The 20,801-nt window shown below is 45.0% G+C and overlaps 1 protein-coding gene across 1 annotated transcript in view; it reads right to left on the minus strand.

The window, feature by feature from the left end:
* ANKS6 (ankyrin repeat and sterile alpha motif domain containing 6) overlaps positions 1–20,801 on the minus strand; it is a 50,436-nt gene that overhangs the window by 10,364 nt on the left and 19,271 nt on the right. The window contains exons 11-13 of the mRNA XM_038552917.1: positions 20,089–20,258; positions 12,270–12,453; positions 4,352–4,419 (exon numbers count right to left, since the gene is read on the minus strand). Of these exons, the coding sequence (XP_038408845.1) occupies positions 4,352–4,419; positions 12,270–12,453; positions 20,089–20,258 (422 nt within the window). The remainder of the gene's footprint in view (positions 1–4,351; positions 4,420–12,269; positions 12,454–20,088; positions 20,259–20,801) is intronic.

The following is a 20,801-nucleotide window of genomic DNA, read 5'->3' on the forward strand; positions in this document are numbered from 1 at the left end:
AGGAGGTGGCGCTGCCCCCCACGGTGCTGCGTGGACACAGCCGGACAGGGCCTCAGGCCCCGCCTGCACCTGGGCACCAGGGCAGGGGCCTTGCCTCAGTCTCCCACCTGAAATGTACGAACCCTCCCCCAACCTAACTTACGGGTGGTTGTAGGTTCTACCTGGAGCTTTACAAGCTAAATTATAAAAACATGATAGTTTTACGTGACATAATATTGCAACAATTTAAAAGAAATCTTTTGTAACTTATTGGAAATCCTCAGTTCTTCACTTTAAAAGTAGGCATTCAGGGCAGCCCGGGTGGCCCAGCGGTTTAGCACTGTCTTTGGCCCAGGGCGTGATCCTGGAGACCCAGGATCGAGTCCCACGTCGGGCTCCCTGCACGGAGCTGGCTTCTCCCTCTGCCTGTGTCTCTGCCTCTCTCCGTGTCTCTGTCTCTCATCAGTAAATTAAAAAAAAAAAAAATGTCTTCAAAACAATTGATGGAGGTAGAGGTATTTTTTTTTCTGGAAACATGTCCCCTACCATTCCCTCTGTGTTTTAATAGTCATTTTACCTTCCCGGATTGAAAGAACCTGAAGCAGGCTGAGCCGGTGGGTAGGGGCCGCTCCCCCCGCCCCAAGCCCCTGAGGTGCCTCCCGGCTCCGGGACTTCACGGCTCAGCCGGGGCTGCGGGGCTGGAAGAACAGACGACAGGGCTTTGACCGACACGGCCTGCGCCTCCCCCTGCCCCCGCCCCCACGGCCAGCTCCTCAGCACCTCTCTGCCCTCTTGCCCAGGAACCGGGGTCTGTCCCCGAGTCTGCCCCTCACTGCCCCACGAGCCTGGCCCGCCACCCACACAGGCCACGGGCCTTGCCGGCCCTCGGCTGCCCCCAGACCGTCCACACAGGAGCGCGGCCAGGCCGGCCGGCCCCGCCTACGCGGGCTCTCTCTCCGCTCAGACGAGCCAGCGTCCGGGGGGCCGCGGCCAGGCCAGGGCTGGTGGTCTCTGCGCACGTCTGCCCCCCTTCCCAGGGGCCCGCCAGCCCTGCTCCCGCCCCTCAAAGCTCAGCCGAGGCTTGGCTGAGGTGTCCCCTGGCCCTCACTCCGCAGACCCCCTTCCCTGCGCTCCCAGAATGCTCTGGGTATTTCTGCTCTGCTGGGGTCAGGCTCTGGGAGGGGGCCTGGGAGGGGGCAGGGACCTGGCTGGCTGAACGAGCGCGTCCACCAGTGTTCTGTTGCTTCCCCACCTGCACTGGCCTTCTCAACCCTGACCTTTGTCACCCCTGGGGGCTGCCAAATCCTCACAGCTCGTTTTAGGTGGAGAGCACCAGAGACGAAATTCTCCTCACGTGAGTACTTCTGAAGGGTTAGCAGAATGAGGCAGAAACATCTGTGTCCTTTCAATATTCATGTCCTACTTTTTTTCTTTTCTTTCTTTCTTCTTCTTCTTCTTCTTTTTTTTTTTTAGTAAAGCATCCTAGTTGCCAGCCAGGCACATTTCCATGAAGCTAAGGCACTGTATTTCTGAGTTTCCCTTGCATAGGAGTATGGCAACGGACAGACTTCCGGCTAATGAGATATAAGAGGGTTTATGATACTTTGAGGAAGTCTCTTAAAAAGGAGAGCATGTGTCTTCCCACTGTCTCCTTCCATCCTGCTGCCTGGAATATGGATGTAATGGCTGGAGCGCTAGCAGCCATACTAGACTTGGAGGATGAACCATACACTTTAGTGATGGTGGAGCACAGAGCTAGACAGAGTTTAGATGACTCCCCTGAATACTTGCTGTGGGGAAAATAACCTTCTCTTCTGTTCAAGATACTATTATTTGGGGATTTTTCAATATATGTAACCAAATCCATCCTGATGCAGGTAGAGAGTTGAAAATTTAAAGTAGTCTGTCTTTAGTTTCAGTATGGCAAGATGAGAAAATGTATTAACTTCATTATTCTTCAAATTCTCAGCAAGGACTAAAAGCATAAAATAATAGGGAGAAATATTTATGAGCCCTGGAAATGAGGGAAAAGCACTAACTGCATGTCAGGTATTTTAAGGAGTTTCTTAAGGGACTAACCAGTGCTCTGTACCTGTGGGGATGGGTGTGGAGGTGAGGGCAGGGGCAATCAATGGTGTTAAAACCTGAATCCCCCCCAAAAAAAAAACAAAAACAAAAAACCCGAGTCCCATGAAAGCCTTCGAGGGCACACAGGATCTCTGTATGGATAGACAGCAACTCTCACACACTGCTACCCTAGCTTATATGTTGTCCAGAGAGGAGCTAAGCACTTGGGTGGGGCTGGGGGGGTGTTGGGGAGGCATGACAGCTGAGCTGGCTCCTGACCAGGGCACTGCATCTGCTAAACCTCACACCACCCAATACACTCAGAAATCCTCCAGCCAGGGCTCCCAACCCTCCCCAAGTGCTGCCTGAGGCCTTAGCACCCTCCCTGATCCCAAAGGCTATGGAGACTTTCAAGTGGGTGAGTGAAGACCACAGCAAATCTGCATGGTCTCCCTTCCCTTCAAAATTGCAAAAGCAAAAAAAACCCAAAAAAACCAAAAACAAAAACACCCTCCCCCCCCCAAAAAAAAAAACCTCCAAAAGCATCAAATTTCATCTGGAACATACTTCATTTCACTACAAGGGACAACTGTGAGAAAAAGAGAATGGCGAAGGGCAGGTGTGCCCCCAGGCATGCCAGCTGCAAAACGGGGATGCAGCCAAGAACTCAGGACAAATGCTGCCTTGTGAAACAAAGACACCTCAAGAAACAGAGGCACACCTTGAGATGTGTTCTCTGTGTACTCCAAGAGGGCACAGGACACAGCAAACAAAAGCAGGCTGCCAGTAGCACACAGGAAAGATTTCTTGGCAACGAGAAACATCACTGCTAAGGTTGAAAATGCCAAAGAGGCAAGAAGGACATGCTGGACACAGCAAGAAAGCAAAAGAGGAAGAAAGCCACTGCACTCTGCTGCTGAAAACAAAATACAAACTCTTCAGTAGCATCTCAAGCTTGTCAGGGACAGTGAGTGATTCTCAGGATTGCTATCGTAATTATGACAGTTGTCATATACTTGACCAGGCACCAGAATATTCTAAACCAGTAATTATACCCTGGTGGCTAGTGGCCCTGCAGAGGAGCTTTATTTGGCCAAAATGGTAAGTTTTTCAAAAACTTATTGAGATATAATTCACCTAACGACAATGTCCACTCATTTAGAGTGTACAAATCACAAGGAACACAGTCAGTGGTATTGCAATAGTGATGTAACAGGAAGGAGGGTGGCTCTGCTTGTGGTGAACACAGTATGAAAGATTAGCCTGTCGAATCACTGAGTTGTACACCTAAAATTAATGTGACATCGTGGGTCAACTCTATGCAAATGAAAAAAAATGTTTAATTAAATAAAGTGTACAATTCAGTGATTTTTAGTATATTCAGAGTTGTGCAACCATCACACTCAATTTTAGAACATTTTCATCACTCCAAAAAGAAACCCACACCCATATAAGCAGTCACTCCTCCCCCCACTCCCTGGCAACCACTAATTACTTTCTGTCTCTACAGATTTGCTTATTCTGGACATTTATATAAATGGAATCATACCATATGTGGCCTTTTGTGTCTGGCTTCTTCCACTTGGCATAATGTGTTCCAGGTTCATCCGTGTTGTAGCGCGTGTCAGCACTTCATTCATTTTTATGGCCGAATTATATTCCATGGTACAGTGATAACGCATCTGGCCATTCATCAATTGATGGACATTTGGGTTGTTTCCCACTTGTTGGCTATTGTGAATAATGCTGCTGTGAACATTCGTGTATAAGTTTTTTGTGGGGACATATGTTTTCAGTTCTCTTGGGCATATACCCAGGAGTGGGCTTGCTGGGTTACATGGTAATTCTATGTTTAACATTTGAGAAACTGCCAAACTGCAGAACGGTAATTTTTTTTTTTTTAAATGTGATTGTGAGCGCTTTTAAGCCAAAGGAACTCTGTTGGATTAACACAGACCCTACATCCAGACACTTAGCACAGATTCATTAGGATTTGCTTTTGACCCACTTTAAATCTAAAAGCCTGCCAGTTGATCCCCTTCAACAAAAGTGTGTGCAGGACAGACACAAACTTTACTAGGGAGAGAAGTGCTCAAAATTACAAAATTCTATTACAACAAAACAAGCCATAAGGCCCCCAGGATTTCACTATGATGAACTGAACTAAATGTGCTGAACACAAACTCCATTTCCTCAGCTGTCTCAGTGAAAAAGATCAATCGAAGCTTGCAGGATGAAAACCCATATATTTAAGATATTTTTTTACAGTAACATTCAGATGGACATTCAAAAATAACACCCTTACCTCTTGCTCCTCAAAAATGGGCTGATATTTCTCAAGGGATAATTTCTTAAGGATTCCAGTCAGTTCATCTTTGAGAGGGAAAGATGTGAAAAGATATTTTAGAATTTGGCAAAATGCATCAGAACAGTGGTCTTCAAACTCATAAAGCAGTGGCAGTCTTATTTCAAATGAAATGTCACAAGAAACCCCAACACAGAAAGCAGATCTAAGCTCCGCTCATGGGGATGCAGCTGGGGGTGGGTCTGAGCCACCTGTCAGCCACACTTCCCCTCCGTGCACGCCCTTGGCATCTCCCCAAATCCCAAACTGGGTGGTGGAAACAGAAGATGGGGAGGTCCGTGGCCAGGTGACCCTCCAACGGCTACAACCCCCAAGTTCTCCGAGTTCTAGCTGCTGGTACTAAAACTCTACTTTCTGTCCAAGAATGGCTTTTAATTGTGATTTCTTTTTTTTTTTTTTTTTTTTTTTTATTTATGATAGTCACAGAGAGAGAGAGAGAGAGAGGCAGAGACACAGGCAGAGGGAGAAGCAGAGGGAGAAGCAGGCTCCATGCACCGGGAGCCTGATGTGGGATTCGATCCTGGGTCTCCAGGATCGTGCCCTGGGCCAAAGGCAGGCGCCAAACCGCTGCGCCACCCAGGGATCCCTAATTGTGATTTCTTGATGCTGGTGGCCGCACCTGTGGCAAATGCTAATGCCAGCAAGTTGTCAGCGAGGCGGAGAAAAAACTTAAGAGAACAAGTAGGTGGCTTCAGACCAGAACTGGAGTTTGGCCCAGTGTGAGGAGGCTGTGGGCTTCCCAAAGGAAGGATGGATACACCCGAGTGGAACAGCAGAGCCAGAGGGGCCCAGAGCAGGGGAAAACAGAAGATTCTGGATAGCAAGATTTCAGAGGAGGAGGGTGAAGAAAGGAGACAAGAATAGCATCAGCAAGAAAGGGGGGGGGGGGTGGCTGGCTTGAAAAAATATCCATTCACACATTCGACAGGGATTTACCAGACGAGGCATTAGGGACTCAACAGAGACCAAAACAGATAAGCAGGCTGCCAGGCCAAAGGCAGCAAGGAAGGGTACGGGTAGATGACAGGGAATGGGAGAATGTTGTTTATTATAGAGGGCGGATAACGAAGGTCTCCTTTATAAAGTACCATTTGAGCAGTAAATGAAGGAGTGAACTGTGCAATACCAAGGGAAAGATCACCAGGCAGTATTTAGGCAGAAGGAACAGCAAGTGCAAAGGTCCTGGGGCAGTGGGTGCAATTCACAGAAGAGTGGACTGGAGGTTAGGGGGCCTGAGTTCCTTTTGTAATTCATTCATTCAACAGCAGCTAGCAACATGCCTACTACATGTTGGGAGTGCACAGATGGAAAGGTCTGTGCTGTGAAGGAGCTCAGTGGCTGGGAAGATAAAAATGATGAGGCTGATGCACCATCAGGCACCCTGCACATGGATAACCCATTTGCTCTTTCCAACAACCCCCTGAGATCCATCCTATCATTGTCCCCATTTACAGATGGGGAAGCCAGGCGTCACAAGGCTGGCTACCACATCTTGGATGAGATCATACTGCCAGTCTGTGGCAGAGCAGGAATTCACACCAAGTGGTCCAGCTCCCAGGCCTGTGCTATGCACCCGACCCCTTCTGACACCTCTCTCTGTCATCACTGGTGACAACTGCATGATGAGGGGTATCACCAAGGGGGTGTGGGGACAGGGGGGACGGCCAACCAGCTTGAAGGACTGGGTGAGGACTCACAGAAGAGTGCTACTGAGCTAGGATGTATGAGATGAATGGAGTCCCAGTCCACACAGAATCCGCTGACAGTTGCATGATGCCCAACCTTTGCTCCTGGGGCTCCCTCCACAGCAGCATGCTGGTAAATGGCTAACAACTGGCTCTCCGAGGGAAAATATATGTATGTACATAGGTAGGTAGATAGGTAGGTGCATAAGTTTGTTGCAGATTTTATTGAGATAAGGGGTGTGTAGCACACAATTTACGTATCAGAATATACTACATGATATCGTTTCTTATAAATTCCATCTGGCCAATGCTTGCATGGCATTCCAGGCACCTCATTGAATGCTCTCACTGATTTTTGCCCTCCTCTTGAATCCCTCGCCAGTGAGTATCGTTCCAACATGGGTGTTGGCGGATAGTTTTGTTTATGGGAACATGTAAGATGAAATGGAACAATGAAGACGCAAATTGGACCTACACGTGAGCAACTCTGCCGAGTGAGATAATGGTTTTAAAATCCTGGGAGAAGATTTTCTCAATTTTTTTGTGTTAGTCACAATATAACAGACACACTTTTAACCTTCGCCTGCAAAATGCACATTCTCTCCATCATTGTCTAGATTACATCATAATGGTCTTTGAAACAATAAACCAAACCCTGATCAGTGGCACTTGCTGACGTCATGGAGTCAATACCCCTTCCTGGCTGATTTCAAGATGCCAACACAACCCATGTTCCTGGAAGTGGAACTGGGAAGGGATGTGCATAGTAATGCACCATTATATAGTATTCCTATCGCATAAAGAGCACAGATATTAGTAAAATGTACTAAAGTAGTTAATAATACAATTTGTTTTAAATACCACATACCCCTAATTTAATATGATTAGTGTCATTATGTAAATTCACATAATTTGACTTTTTATTTCTTTTCTTGGATTCTTTTATATATGTTTTTAATATACGTTTGCTTATGTACATTTATATATAATTTATATATTATATATTACATTTTTATATTTATAGATTTTATGTTATATATGCTTTATGTTTTTTTTTAAGATTTTTATTTATTTATTCATGAGAGACAGAGAGAGAGAGACAGAGAGAGAGAGAGAGAGAGAGAGAGAGAGGCAGAGACACAGGCAGAGGGAGAAGCAGAGGGAGAAGCAGGCTCCATGCACCGGGAGCCTGATGTGGGATTCGATCCTGGGTCTCCAGGATCGTGCCCTGGGCCAAAGGCAGGCGCCAAACCGCTGCGCCACCCAGGGATCCCTAATTGTGATTTCTTGATGCTGGTGGCCGCACCTGTGGCAAATGCTAATGCCAGCAAGTTGTCAGCGAGGCGGAGAAAAAACTTAAGAGAACAAGTAGGTGGCTTCAGACCAGAACTGGAGTTTGGCCCAGTGTGAGGAGGCTGTGGGCTTCCCAAAGGAAGGATGGATACACCCGAGTGGAACAGCAGAGCCAGAGGGGCCCAGAGCAGGGGAAAACAGAAGATTCTGGATAGCAAGATTTCAGAGGAGGAGGGTGAAGAAAGGAGACAAGAATAGCATCAGCAAGAAAGGGGGGGGGGGGTGGCTGGCTTGAAAAAATATCCATTCACACATTCGACAGGGATTTACCAGACGAGGCATTAGGGACTCAACAGAGACCAAAACAGATAAGCAGGCTGCCAGGCCAAAGGCAGCAAGGAAGGGTACGGGTAGATGACAGGGAATGGGAGAATGTTGTTTATTATAGAGGGCGGATAACGAAGGTCTCCTTTATAAAGTACCATTTGAGCAGTAAATGAAGGAGTGAACTGTGCAATACCAAGGGAAAGATCACCAGGCAGTATTTAGGCAGAAGGAACAGCAAGTGCAAAGGTCCTGGGGCAGTGGGTGCAATTCACAGAAGAGTGGACTGGAGGTTAGGGGGCCTGAGTTCCTTTTGTAATTCATTCATTCAACAGCAGCTAGCAACATGCCTACTACATGTTGGGAGTGCACAGATGGAAAGGTCTGTGCTGTGAAGGAGCTCAGTGGCTGGGAAGATAAAAATGATGAGGCTGATGCACCATCAGGCACCCTGCACATGGATAACCCATTTGCTCTTTCCAACAACCCCCTGAGATCCATCCTATCATTGTCCCCATTTACAGATGGGGAAGCCAGGCGTCACAAGGCTGGCTACCACATCTTGGATGAGATCATACTGCCAGTCTGTGGCAGAGCAGGAATTCACACCAAGTGGTCCAGCTCCCAGGCCTGTGCTATGCACCCGACCCCTTCTGACACCTCTCTCTGTCATCACTGGTGACAACTGCATGATGAGGGGTATCACCAAGGGGGTGTGGGGACAGGGGGGACGGCCAACCAGCTTGAAGGACTGGGTGAGGACTCACAGAAGAGTGCTACTGAGCTAGGATGTATGAGATGAATGGAGTCCCAGTCCACACAGAATCCGCTGACAGTTGCATGATGCCCAACCTTTGCTCCTGGGGCTCCCTCCACAGCAGCATGCTGGTAAATGGCTAACAACTGGCTCTCCGAGGGAAAATATATGTATGTACATAGGTAGGTAGATAGGTAGGTGCATAAGTTTGTTGCAGATTTTATTGAGATAAGGGGTGTGTAGCACACAATTTACGTATCAGAATATACTACATGATATCGTTTCTTATAAATTCCATCTGGCCAATGCTTGCATGGCATTCCAGGCACCTCATTGAATGCTCTCACTGATTTTTGCCCTCCTCTTGAATCCCTCGCCAGTGAGTATCGTTCCAACATGGGTGTTGGCGGATAGTTTTGTTTATGGGAACATGTAAGATGAAATGGAACAATGAAGACGCAAATTGGACCTACACGTGAGCAACTCTGCCGAGTGAGATAATGGTTTTAAAATCCTGGGAGAAGATTTTCTCAATTTTTTTGTGTTAGTCACAATATAACAGACACACTTTTAACCTTCGCCTGCAAAATGCACATTCTCTCCATCATTGTCTAGATTACATCATAATGGTCTTTGAAACAATAAACCAAACCCTGATCAGTGGCACTTGCTGACGTCATGGAGTCAATACCCCTTCCTGGCTGATTTCAAGATGCCAACACAACCCATGTTCCTGGAAGTGGAACTGGGAAGGGATGTGCATAGTAATGTACCATTATATAGTATTCCTATCGCATAAAGAGCACAGATATTAGTAAAATGTACTAAAGTAGTTAATAATACAATTTGTTTTAAATACCACATACCCCTAATTTAATATGATTAGTGTCATTATGTAAATTCACATAATTTGACTTTTTATTTCTTTTCTTGGATTCTTTTATATATGTTTTTAATATACGTTTGCTTATGTACATTTATATATAATTTATATATTATATATTACATTTTTATATTTATAGATTTTATGTTATATATGCTTTATGTTTTTTTTTAAGATTTTTATTTATTTATTCATGAGAGACAGAGAGAGAGAGACAGAGAGAGAGAGAGAGAGAGAGAGAGAGGCAGAGACACAGGCAGAGGGAGAAGCAGGCTCCATGCAGGGTGCCTGATGTGGGACTCGATCCCAGGTCTCCAGGATCATGCCCTGGGCTGAAGGCAGTGCTAAACTGCTGGGCCACCTGGGCTGCCCTGCTTTATGTTTTATATTGATTTTATGTATATTTACATACGCTTTATGTATATTTTGTTTTCAGGTATATTTATATTATATAATATATTTTATATATTTTACATAATATGTAAATATATAACTTATGTATTTTTATATATTATATATAAGTGAATATGTTTATATGTAATATACAGATATTACACATATAATACCTGTAATTATTCTATATCTAGGTGGTAGTGTTTTCGTGTAATGACTTTTAATAGTTGTGTTTAATCGCTGGCTTGTACATTTCCTGTAAATTCAACAACTGACTCTGGCCAGCCACTGCCCTGCCTCTTCTCAGCCCTCTGGCCTGGCCTGAATGCTTGTTCTTCGGTGAAGTCTGCCATGGCAACTCCGTGTTTGCTGATAACACAGATTTGATCCTATTTGTGTCAAAATCATATAAGGCTATTATGTTGCATGCGTCCGAATCCCTGGCCTGACTGTGAGCTATGCTAACACCCAGCACAAGTTAAGGCACCCAGTGCATAGGCTTCACCACTACTTAGAGAGTCTAGAGAGGGCAGCAGGTGGAAGATGGGGCAGGCAGAGGCCTGTAGGCGGTCCTTGACTGGGGCCACATGTTTCCCACAAGAATGTTGTAAATGTTTGGGGTACAGGTTGCAGCTCTGTCCAGTTCCAGTGACAATCTCATGCCCATAGGACAGAGGTCTTGTTGCTTCAGGACACAGAACTCGAAGAGAAAACTAGGCTTTCTACGCCAGAGAAATTAAAAAGAAATTGCTGTCAGGTCCTCTTTTATTTTTATCTCAACTAGGGCTTTGCAATCCTTTTTTAAACAATGAAGGAGGGGATCCCTGGGTGGCTCAGTGGTTTAGTGCTGCCTTCGGCCCAGGGCCTGATCCTGGAGTCCCGGGATCGAGTCCCATATCAGGCTCCCTGCATGGAGCCTGCATCTCCCTCTGCCTGTGTCTCTGCCTCTCTCTCTCTCATGAATAAATAAATAAAATCTTTAAAAAAAAATGAAGGAGAAGGAAAAGCATGGGCACAGACAGTGCATACAGATACAGTCTCAAAGGTGGGGTATGAGTACCTAACTGAACCTCTAGGAGTTTACATTCCTAAAAGCCTCCAAGGTAGGAGAATTCATGGGCAGGGAACCTTACACTCCACATAGAAAACACAGTTAGGGGAGAATGTGGTTTGCTAGTGACTCTCTGAAGCTGTTATTAATGATTGCATTAGATATCACAAAACAATAAAAGCAACCCCCAAATAAAGAAGATGCCAATGGCAGCATGCATTTATCAACTCAGTCCAGACCACAGCCTGGGTAGTTGCTCTCAGCTTATCTAACCTGCTGGGCAGAGCGTGCTCAGCCCCCTTCTCCTGGCAGCTGCAGCCAGGTGCCCTTGCAGGAGCGTGAGGCCCTCGCACACCTGAAATTTCTCTCCCTTCTCTGACATACTACTCGATTGGCACCTGCCTGGGCTCCATCTCTCACCAAAGCTCTACTCTCTCTCCCCGCTCTATTCCTACCCCTGGACCACAGAGGGCAGTTTAAAGGACAGGCTTCTTCCTCTCCCTTTGTCTTTATCTCTTCCTATCTTTATCTGGGGCCTTGCAGCTGAGCCTCCACTCCTGCCCTGGTCCAGTCAATCTTCCCTTTTGCATCATCCCCACGGAAGAGACTGCCAATTCACACTCCTAAGTTCCAAAGTTCTGGTTATAGGGGATAGTTACTGCTTCTGCTTGCCCACCATTCATCCTCTCCTCCTTCTGGAAATAGCACTGTGATTTTCCTCTGAGGAGCCACTTCTCTCCATAGACTCTGACCCCAGCTACAAAAGCAGACACATGACCTGTGCCTGACCAATCGACACATTCCACTGCCATGGACACACATCGAGCATGGGCAAATGACCCGTCATTGTAAATAGAGCCAAGGCAGGCCAACTACGTTTACCCCAGAAGTTCGCTGGACCTGCTAAGAAAGTAGCACTCTTTCTGCTGGTGTTGCCAAGTTAGCAGCAAAAGTAAGCAAGCTTGAAGTTTCTGGGGGACAACTTTGCCACCGCTTAGAGACAGCCTACCTGAGATACGGAGAGAAACACTCCCAAAGTACCTGGACCTACACATGCCTGAAGTACACCCTAGACACTTCCATTATGAGAGCCAACAAATTCTGTTGTTTGCTTTTGTTTAAACCAGTTTGAGTGAAGACTGCATTACTTGCAAATGATAGACTTCTGACTTATACAAGGTCCAGGGAAAGGTCCATAACTGGTCTTGGAGATGTATTTCTACAAGTACATGTTTGTGTAAACAAACAAAATTCACCTTGAACATATAGTTCAAAAACTATTTAAGGGAGCTTACCATACCGTCAGCACAGTAAAGATAAAAATACAAGGCAGATTCAGGGAAGAAAAGGGATAGGTATTTTTGTTGGAAATTTTAAAAACCTGACTGAGGATGGCTGTAGAATTAAGAGTACCTGCCAGGTCACAATGGTAAAGAGGAAGGCGTGGCATTTCAGGATTTTGGGGGACTCACCCTCATCAGTGATGGTGCCACTGCTGGAGCCCCCGCTGCTCTTGGACTGCCGATGGGATGAAGAGGACGACACCGAGGACTCAGCCGTGTGCCCCTTGGGTGAAGGGGAGGGTGTGAGTGTAGGGGAGGTGCTTTTGGAGGTAGTGGAAGTTCCAGACGGAGGCCTTTTGCTCGTCTCCAGTTTCTGCTGAAAAGAACAAGACAAATAATGTAAGCCATCACCTGGAGGGTAGAAGCGATTAAGACAGACACCGACAGGGAACACGAGCGACATCTGACTCAGCAAGATTTCTAACCAGGACTATGAAATCTACTGCAAAACCCATGCAAAGCAGGAATAGGACTGTCAGAACAGTCACAGGAAGATCCTCCCCTGGAGCAGAGAGGCAGGGGGTGAGGTGGAAAACGTGGCACGTGAGGAGCCAGGACACCAGGTGCTGGTCCTGCCCATACAGCTACCGGTGCTGTGTCCTTGGCCAAGTCCCCTTACCTCTCAGCTAACCCAGCTCTCAGTGCAAGTGTGGCTCATAAATACATGAAGTCCCTTTCTGCTCCTAACGTTCCTTCATCTAAACCAGTCATTGCCAACCTTTCACCAAAGAACACATCATTTTTCCCTTCTTTGTATGTGTGTCATTTAGCTTTAAAAAAAAAAAAAAAAAAGGCGCCTTTTGATTTTTAAATAATTTTAGATTTTAGAAGAGTTGCAAAGATAGAACAGAGCATTCCTGTGTATCCTTTCCCCTGACGTTAATAGCTTACATAACCGTAGCACAATCATCAAAACTAAGAAATTAACAGTCTTATAATACTACTGGCTAACCTGCGGACTTCACTCAGATCTCACTGGTTGTTCCACTTAACGGCCCAATTCTGGTCCAGGATCCCATGTTGCACTGACTTATCGTGTCCCCTTGACCTCCTCCAACCTGTGACAGCTCCCTCTTATCTTTCAGGACCTCGATGCTGTCGGAGAGTCGGGGTGCTCACAGAGTGTCCCTCAGTTTGGGTCTGTTTTCTATTTTCTCATAACTAGATTTGCTTGTGGACTTGGGGGTTAATGGCCCTAGGGGGAATGAGCCATTCTTACTGCATCATGCCAGGAGTCTCCAAGCACCCCTTTCTTATTACTGATAATGTTGCCTTTCATCACTTAGTTAAGGTGGCATCTGTCCAGTTTCTCCATGATGAAGCTATGACCTTTGCACTCTATAATGAAAAAGTATTTGGGGAGCAGGAGGCTTTGAGCTAAACCATGTTTCTCCCAGTAATTTTAGCATTCTTCAGTTGATCTTGTCTATAACAATTACTACTGTGATGTTCTAATGATACAAGATCTGCTATTTCCCTTCTTTCTTTCCCATTTATTATTTGGAATTCTGTAAGGAAGAGTTGTTCCTTTTCCCTGTTTATTCAGTTATTTATTCCTTATCAGTATGGGCTCATGGATATTTATTTTATTCTTTGGGCTATAATCTAATAGCTTGCTATTTATTTTATTGTTCAAATTGTTCCAGTTTTGGCCACTGAGATCTTTCAGGTTGGCTCCTATGTCCTTTTGACATGCCCACCTTTTTAAAATTCTTTCTGACACCATAAAAATGCCTCAGGCTCATCCTATATTTTCACTGATCCAGTACTGGAATAAAGCACTTCTCCAAGGCTGTGGTCCCTTTTATTGGAGAGTGGTATTTAGAAACCAAAATCTGGGTACTAGGTTGCTCATGGCTACTGGGATGTCACTGCTTCTAGGTGCTCTCAGTGGACAGAGCAAGGAAATAAAGCACAGTAAGCCAAGTATATATGTAGCCACACTTACTACTATATCTGTATACATATAAGCACACATATTGACAAGCATGCATTCATACTGATTCACACTGACACCTCTGACAACAGTCCAACATCCATGGGGTTTGTTCTAGCATTTCTTCTTTGATTAAATCTCTTACAGTTAAAAACGGGGCTCATTTTATTTACTTATTTGTTCAGCCCCAGTATATATGTAAAGCATATATACGTATACAAAAAGTATCTACATGTAAAATGGTTTCAAAATTTAACCCATATCCTATGAGAAAAAAATATATCAACTAGAATACAGAGTTTGGGTATGGTTATTTGTCTTTATTTGGCCTTACCATATCCACCCGACATAGTCTCTCCCCCGCCCCACTCCCCAACGTGTGGTGGTGTCAGTCATCTGTAATATAGCTAGATCTGTTGTCATGGTCTGCTTCCATCTTTGGTTCCTGGTTGATACTATTTTTTAAAATTTGTATACCACAAAAATAACTCTGTCATGTATAATTCTCTGGGTTTTGATAAATGCTGAGCTGTGCATACTGAACAGTTCAGTTCCATCACCACTGAGATTCCCTTGGCCTATTCTTTTCTAGTCAATCTCCTCCTCATCCCAAACCATGGAAATAAATGATCTATGTTCCATCCCTACGGTCTTGTCCTTTCTAAAACATCACATAAATGGAATTATACAATCTGTAGATTTTTGGGTCTGGTGCAGCAAACTGCCTTGAAGATCTGTTCAAGCTGCTTTCCACTACTGAGCAATGTCCCATCATATGGATGTGCCACAGTTAGTTTATCCATTTGCCTGTTGATGACATGTCTCCAGTCTGGCATCATGATGGAGAAAATTGCTCTAAACATTCACAAATAGATTTTGGCACAAATGGTTTTTGAAAATGCATCTGAGGGGCGCCTGGGTGGCTCAGTTGATTAAGTGTCTGCCTTTGGCTCAGGTCATGATCCCCAGGGTCCTGGGCCTGATTTTCCCTCCCCAATGCTTGTGCTCTCTCTCTCTTTCTCAAAGTAAAAAATAAAATAAATCTTTGGAAATACACTTGGGTAAGTACCTAGGAGAAAGGGAGATAGCCAGTTCGTATGATAAGTGTATATTTAGTTTTATAAGAAATTGTAAAACTTTTTCCCTTTTTTTAAAAAAAATTTTTATTTATTTATTTGAAAGAGAAAGCAGAGCGAGAGAGAGAACACGAGCATGGTTGAGGGGCAGAGGGAGAAGGACAAGTAGACTCCTCACTGAGCTGGAGCCTGATGGAAACTGCCAAACTTTTTCAAGGTGGCCATACTGTTTTGCATTCCCACTGGCAACTGAATGCCAGTAGCTCCATGTGCTCACTAGCACCTATAACTATATATTTTTTCCCATTTTTTTCCAATTTATACTGATATCTTTTTGTGGGTTTTATTATTTTTTTAAAGATTTTATTTATTTATTTGACAGAGAAAGAGAAAGAGCATGCACAAGCAGGAGGAGCGGGAGAGGGAGAAGCAGACTCCCCACTGAGCAGGGAACCATGTGGGGCTGGATCCCAGGACCCTGGGATCATGACCTGAGCCAAAGGCAGATGCTTTACCGACTGTGCCATCCAGGTGCCCCTGCTGTGATTTTAATTTGCATTTTCCCCAATAGCTAATGTTCAACATTTTTTCGTATGTTTCACCATTTGCATATTTTTGATGAAATATCCAAACACTTTGCACAATATATTTTTATAATTTGTTGATTGTTTTCTTGTTGAGTTTTAAAAAATATTTTTTTAAGTAGGCTTCATGTCCAGGGTGGAGCCTAAAGCAGAGCTTGAACTCATGACCCTGAGATCAAGACCTGAGCTAAGAATAAGAGTCGGACACATAACCAACTAAGCTACCCAGATGTTCCTCTTATTGTTGAATTTTGAGAGTTATTTGGTAGCTTAACTAGAATATGGCTAGGTGTATTCTTTATGACATTTATCCTATAGTGTTTTCTGAACTTCTTGGATCTGTGATGTGGCATCTATCATTAATTTGGGGAAACTTTCAGGCATTATTTTAAGATATTCCTTCTATCTTTCTCTCTTTTTCTTCAGGGACCCTTACTACTTGTATGTGGGAGCACTTGATATTATCCCACAACTGTTTTTTTTTTTTTTTTTTTTTAAAGATTTATTTATTTATTCATGATAGACATAGAGAGAGACAAAGAGGCAGAGACACAGGAGGAGGGAGAAGCAGGCTCCATGCACCGGGAGCCTGACGTGGGATTCGATCCCGGGTCTCCAGGATCGCGCCCTGGGCCAAAGGCAGGCGCCAAACCGCTGCGCCACCCAGGGATCCCCCCCACAACTGTTTTTGGTTGTTGTTCTTAACTTCTTTTTTCCTCTGTGTTTCAGTTCAAGTGACTTCTATTTCCCTGTCTTCAACTTCGTGGATTCTTACCTTGGCTGTGTCTAGTGTACTGAAGAACATGCCTTATCTCTGTTACATGTTTTCTATTTCTAGAGTTTTCATTTGATTCTTTCTTAGAGTTTCCACCTATCTGCTGAAACAATTTATGACGTTTCATGCTCAAATTTTCCATTAGAGTATTTAACAATTAATTGTAGTTTTTTTTAAATACACTGTCAGGTAATTCCCACTCCTGTGTCATATCTGAGTCAGATCCTGATGACACTGTGTTTCTTGAGAGTGCAGATTTTCGTGCCCTTTTGTATGTCTTGTAATTTTTGGTAAGACTGGACATCTTGATTGGATAGTAGAAGCTAAGAGAAACAGTTCTAATGCTAGGAAATGGGTACACCTCTCCTTCTGCTAACCCTTTAATGCTACTTCTAACTACGTCCCAGAGTGGAACAAGAAGTCCCCTCTCTTAGATTTTGAAAGACTTTGTCAATTAGTTCCCTATATTGTTAATAAATTCTTCTTTCTGCTTTTTTATAAAGAAAGACATTCAATAATAAAGCTTCTGATTAAAACAGGAGACACTTAGTAAATCCCTACTAAACAGATATATCAAAGCAAAGAAACATGATACTCTTGACCTTATGGGCAGCAATATTTGTTGGGGGTTGGGGACAGATTAATATGATTATTTGAGATGCTCAGAAGTATCTGAACTATTCCCTATGTTCTCAGTATAGCAGACTAACTATGTTAATGGTGTCATCTCAACTCCTCCCATGTAACTCTGTGTGTTTTCCTGCAGTGGGTGTGCTGACTTGCTTAAACAACATGGTTGGTTTTCAACTCATGTCTTTGGTTGTTGCCATAAGAACACATCTAAGCTTGTTGTGGGCACACATGGCCCAGTCATCCTGGTCACCCCAGCCAACAGCTAAATGTGTAAGTGATCCCCTCTCACTCCAGACCAGAAGGACTGACTAGCTAAGTCCAGACTGAAATGCTGACCTACAGGTTCATGAGCTAAAGAAATGCTTTTTGTTTTAAACCACTAAGCTTTAGGGTGGAAACAGAGATCTGATCTATTCAGTGGGACTTTGGGCTTCTAGAGGTCTGGGAAGCATGGACACACTCTGACCACCCCCGCCGATTCTGTTCCTCCTCAGATTCACTTTAGGCTGATTCATAAACATGATAGAAGCCATACTTTGTGAATATTCCACCATTGTGGTGGTGCTTGTCTTCAGCAAAGTACAAAAACCAGATTCAGGAGGCTCCTATTTTGAATACTAATTTCTAATTCTTCCTAGGGGAGTCTTTGAAAAGCACTTCATGTCTCCATTTTCCTGCTGGAGCCTTTGACAGAAAGCCCACTCTTGTGTCCTTTGATTTAGGGCAGTGGTTTCTAAGAGACCTGGATGGGGTTGGCTGCAATATCCTCTAGGGGAAAAATCAGAGTCCTCAGACCCTGTCTTGAAGCATCTCATTCAGTTTTGCTGTGAGGAACCCAGAAATCTGAATTTTTAGATAGCTCCCCAAGACTACAGCATATTGTTAAGAATATCAGGTGATCAGGGCACCTGGATGGCTCAGTCAGTTAAGCATTTGCTTTTGGCACGGGTCATGATCCCAGGGTCCTGGGATTGAGTCTCAAGTCCGGCTCCTTGCTCAGCAGAAAGTCTGCTTGTCCCTCTCCATCCCCTGCTCTTTCTGTCTCTGTCTCTCTCTGTGTATCTCTCTCAAATGAATAAATAAAATCTTTTTTTTTTTTTTAAAGAATATCAGGTGATTACTGAACCGAATGGTTTCCCCAGTTCGTTTCCTGAATGTATTTTTTGACACAATCTCCTTTCATTAGAATATGCTTGTACATAGGTTATATTATTTGACAAGATGCAGCCAAGTGAGATAATAGTTAACTTATAATTTAGACGCTTACCTATTTTGAACACTGGTTAAAGGAAACCATTAATGTCTAACATATCATAAAATCATCAAAATAGAAAAAGTTAATTTTAAACAACAGAGAAGAGGAAAACTATGTCAAAGCCCAGATCAGAAGACTTACTTTAATTAGTAGCTCTGAGTTTCCTAGCAGCAAACGCAAAAAGAGAAATACAATAGTTATATAATTCTTTTTATCTGAGGAAAGAAAATGTAGGAAAGTAACAGTAGAGACATTTTTTAGAGCTGAATTCTACAAGGATTACATAGATCCTATTACACGAGTAATTTTCAATATAATGGAAACCATGCTAATGCGTAGGGAAAAAGAAACTTTCTCTGGAGCTATATTGTAAAGGGAATCTAATTATGTAGGTCTGATTGCAAAAGGGGCTTTGAGTAACAAAAAGTTATGTAACCAACAGGAGTGGGCAGAAAATAAAGTCTATTTCTCATACATCCATTAAAACATAATCTCTGGAGACATTTCTGGGCAAGGGGCCAGGGGTGAGGCTTTCAGATGATCTAACTTTTCTCAGGGAAAAAAGCTTAAGACATCTAAAAAATATGAAGAGCGGAATAGTGCCTGGACGTCCTCTCAGAGGATGAAATGGGCTACATGGCACCACTGGAGGAAGGCACCTGGTGGGCCACCTGGTGGAAGAGTCCATTTATACTCACTACCAGGAATCCACACTGGAGTTGGGGGGACTCTCTCCAGTAACAACTCAGGTGGAGGGGCTCGGAAAGTGGAGGGGCAGATCTAAAGACACTAAACAACTTCCCACTCCAGAGAGGCATTTGCAGTTTCCTGTCTGTTGCAAACTCCATAGAGATTAACAATGTGTGGATGGCTCTTGGGCTGCATTAATGGAGGAATGGTGCCAGAGCAGGGAGGTGGCCTGTCTTCCAACATTCTTTCAGCTCTTCCCCGGCTAAAGTGCCACACGTGCTACTCCTCACTCTGGAGCAGCCTCATCCCTGCCTCCTGCCCCCTTATCTGGCTCCTCATCCTTCAGACCTCCTTTAGGTGTCACTGATGCCCTTAAGCTTGGGTAGTGGTCCCCATCTGTGCCCCTGCAGCATCCCCCCTTCTCACTGCCGGAGTCTGCAGTGATAGTCCGAGAGCAGTCACCCCCGGTTCACTGCTACACCCTTACTGCTAGCAGTGCTAGGCTCAAAGCAGACACCCCAGAAGTGTGCACAGTGAAGGAATGACGTCAAAGCATGACTACTACTGCTGCTCACGTCAGCACTTACAGCTGACGCAGGCTCAGCAGGTGCCGCCCACCCCTCACCCCGGAAACGCTCAGGTGTGGGGCTGAGATCTGATCCCAGGCAGTCTGCTCCTGATCCCACACTCCACACCTCTTCGCTCTAGACAATGAATAAACGTACACAGTGTGAGGCTGAACGAGGCACCCAGAGGTGCCCTCCAGAGCAGGTGGGAGGTAGACCCACGTGTGCAGGGCCCGAGGGCACCGGCTGGGATCCTGGCAGCCACCTGCATGATCAGCCCTCCCCAAAAAGTTCCGGAGCAGCCTGCTGCAAGGGCCCTGTCTTTAGGGCCATCCTATGACTGCGGCAGCACTGCCCGGGCTCCCTAGTACGTGGGCCCTGTGAGGACAGAACCTGGGAGTCAAACAGGAGGAGATGGAACCAGAACACGCACCTTGCCACCAGGACCTCCGCTGCCTGCTGGGGAGACTGGGAGTTCAGATGAGCTGGACCCTGGCGCTGGCCCAACAGGACCTGATGGGTGGCTGGGCTTCTGTTCTGATAATCCGGCTGCTTTTTTCCTCTGGGCAGCGATTTGTGACAGGACGCTGTCTATGCTGCCACCTGAGGAAAAAGGAAGAGAAATGATGGCCAGGGACCCAGGGTCCAGCAACGTAAGCATGGTGGACCTTGTGTGCTGCCCTTGCTGAGATGGAAACGTGTTTCCCAGACGCCCCCTGACCCCGTGTGGCTGGGGGTCAGGGCTGACCACAAGAGGACTGCGCATGAAAACTGAAGGCAGACTCTCCAGGCCAAACCCATCAGATATATTACAAAGAAAATATTTGTAAAAATAAAAAGAAAGGAATGTGATGCTTTGCTTTCTTTTTTCTAAAGAGTTCTTTTCACAAAAAATTTCTTTTTATATAATGCATTAACAGGCATCAGTTAATCAGGACATCAGGACACAGCAGCCCTTGTGTTCTGAAGGCATCATGGTGACAGGTGTTAAAAGAGGCAGTGCAGGTACAATCCTCGCTTTTCCCACGCTGCAGCCAGCTTGTGTGGCCTCTGACCGCCCCCAGCCCCCACCCCCACCCTCTCCAGAGCTTTACCAAGCCCACTCCCACAGCTGTCAATAACTTCCTCATCCCATAATTCTCAGAC

The sequence above is a fragment of the Canis lupus genome, chromosome 11 (assembly GCF_011100685.1).
Source record: "Canis lupus familiaris isolate Mischka breed German Shepherd chromosome 11, alternate assembly UU_Cfam_GSD_1.0, whole genome shotgun sequence".
Lineage (NCBI taxonomy): Eukaryota > Metazoa > Chordata > Mammalia > Carnivora > Canidae > Canis > Canis lupus.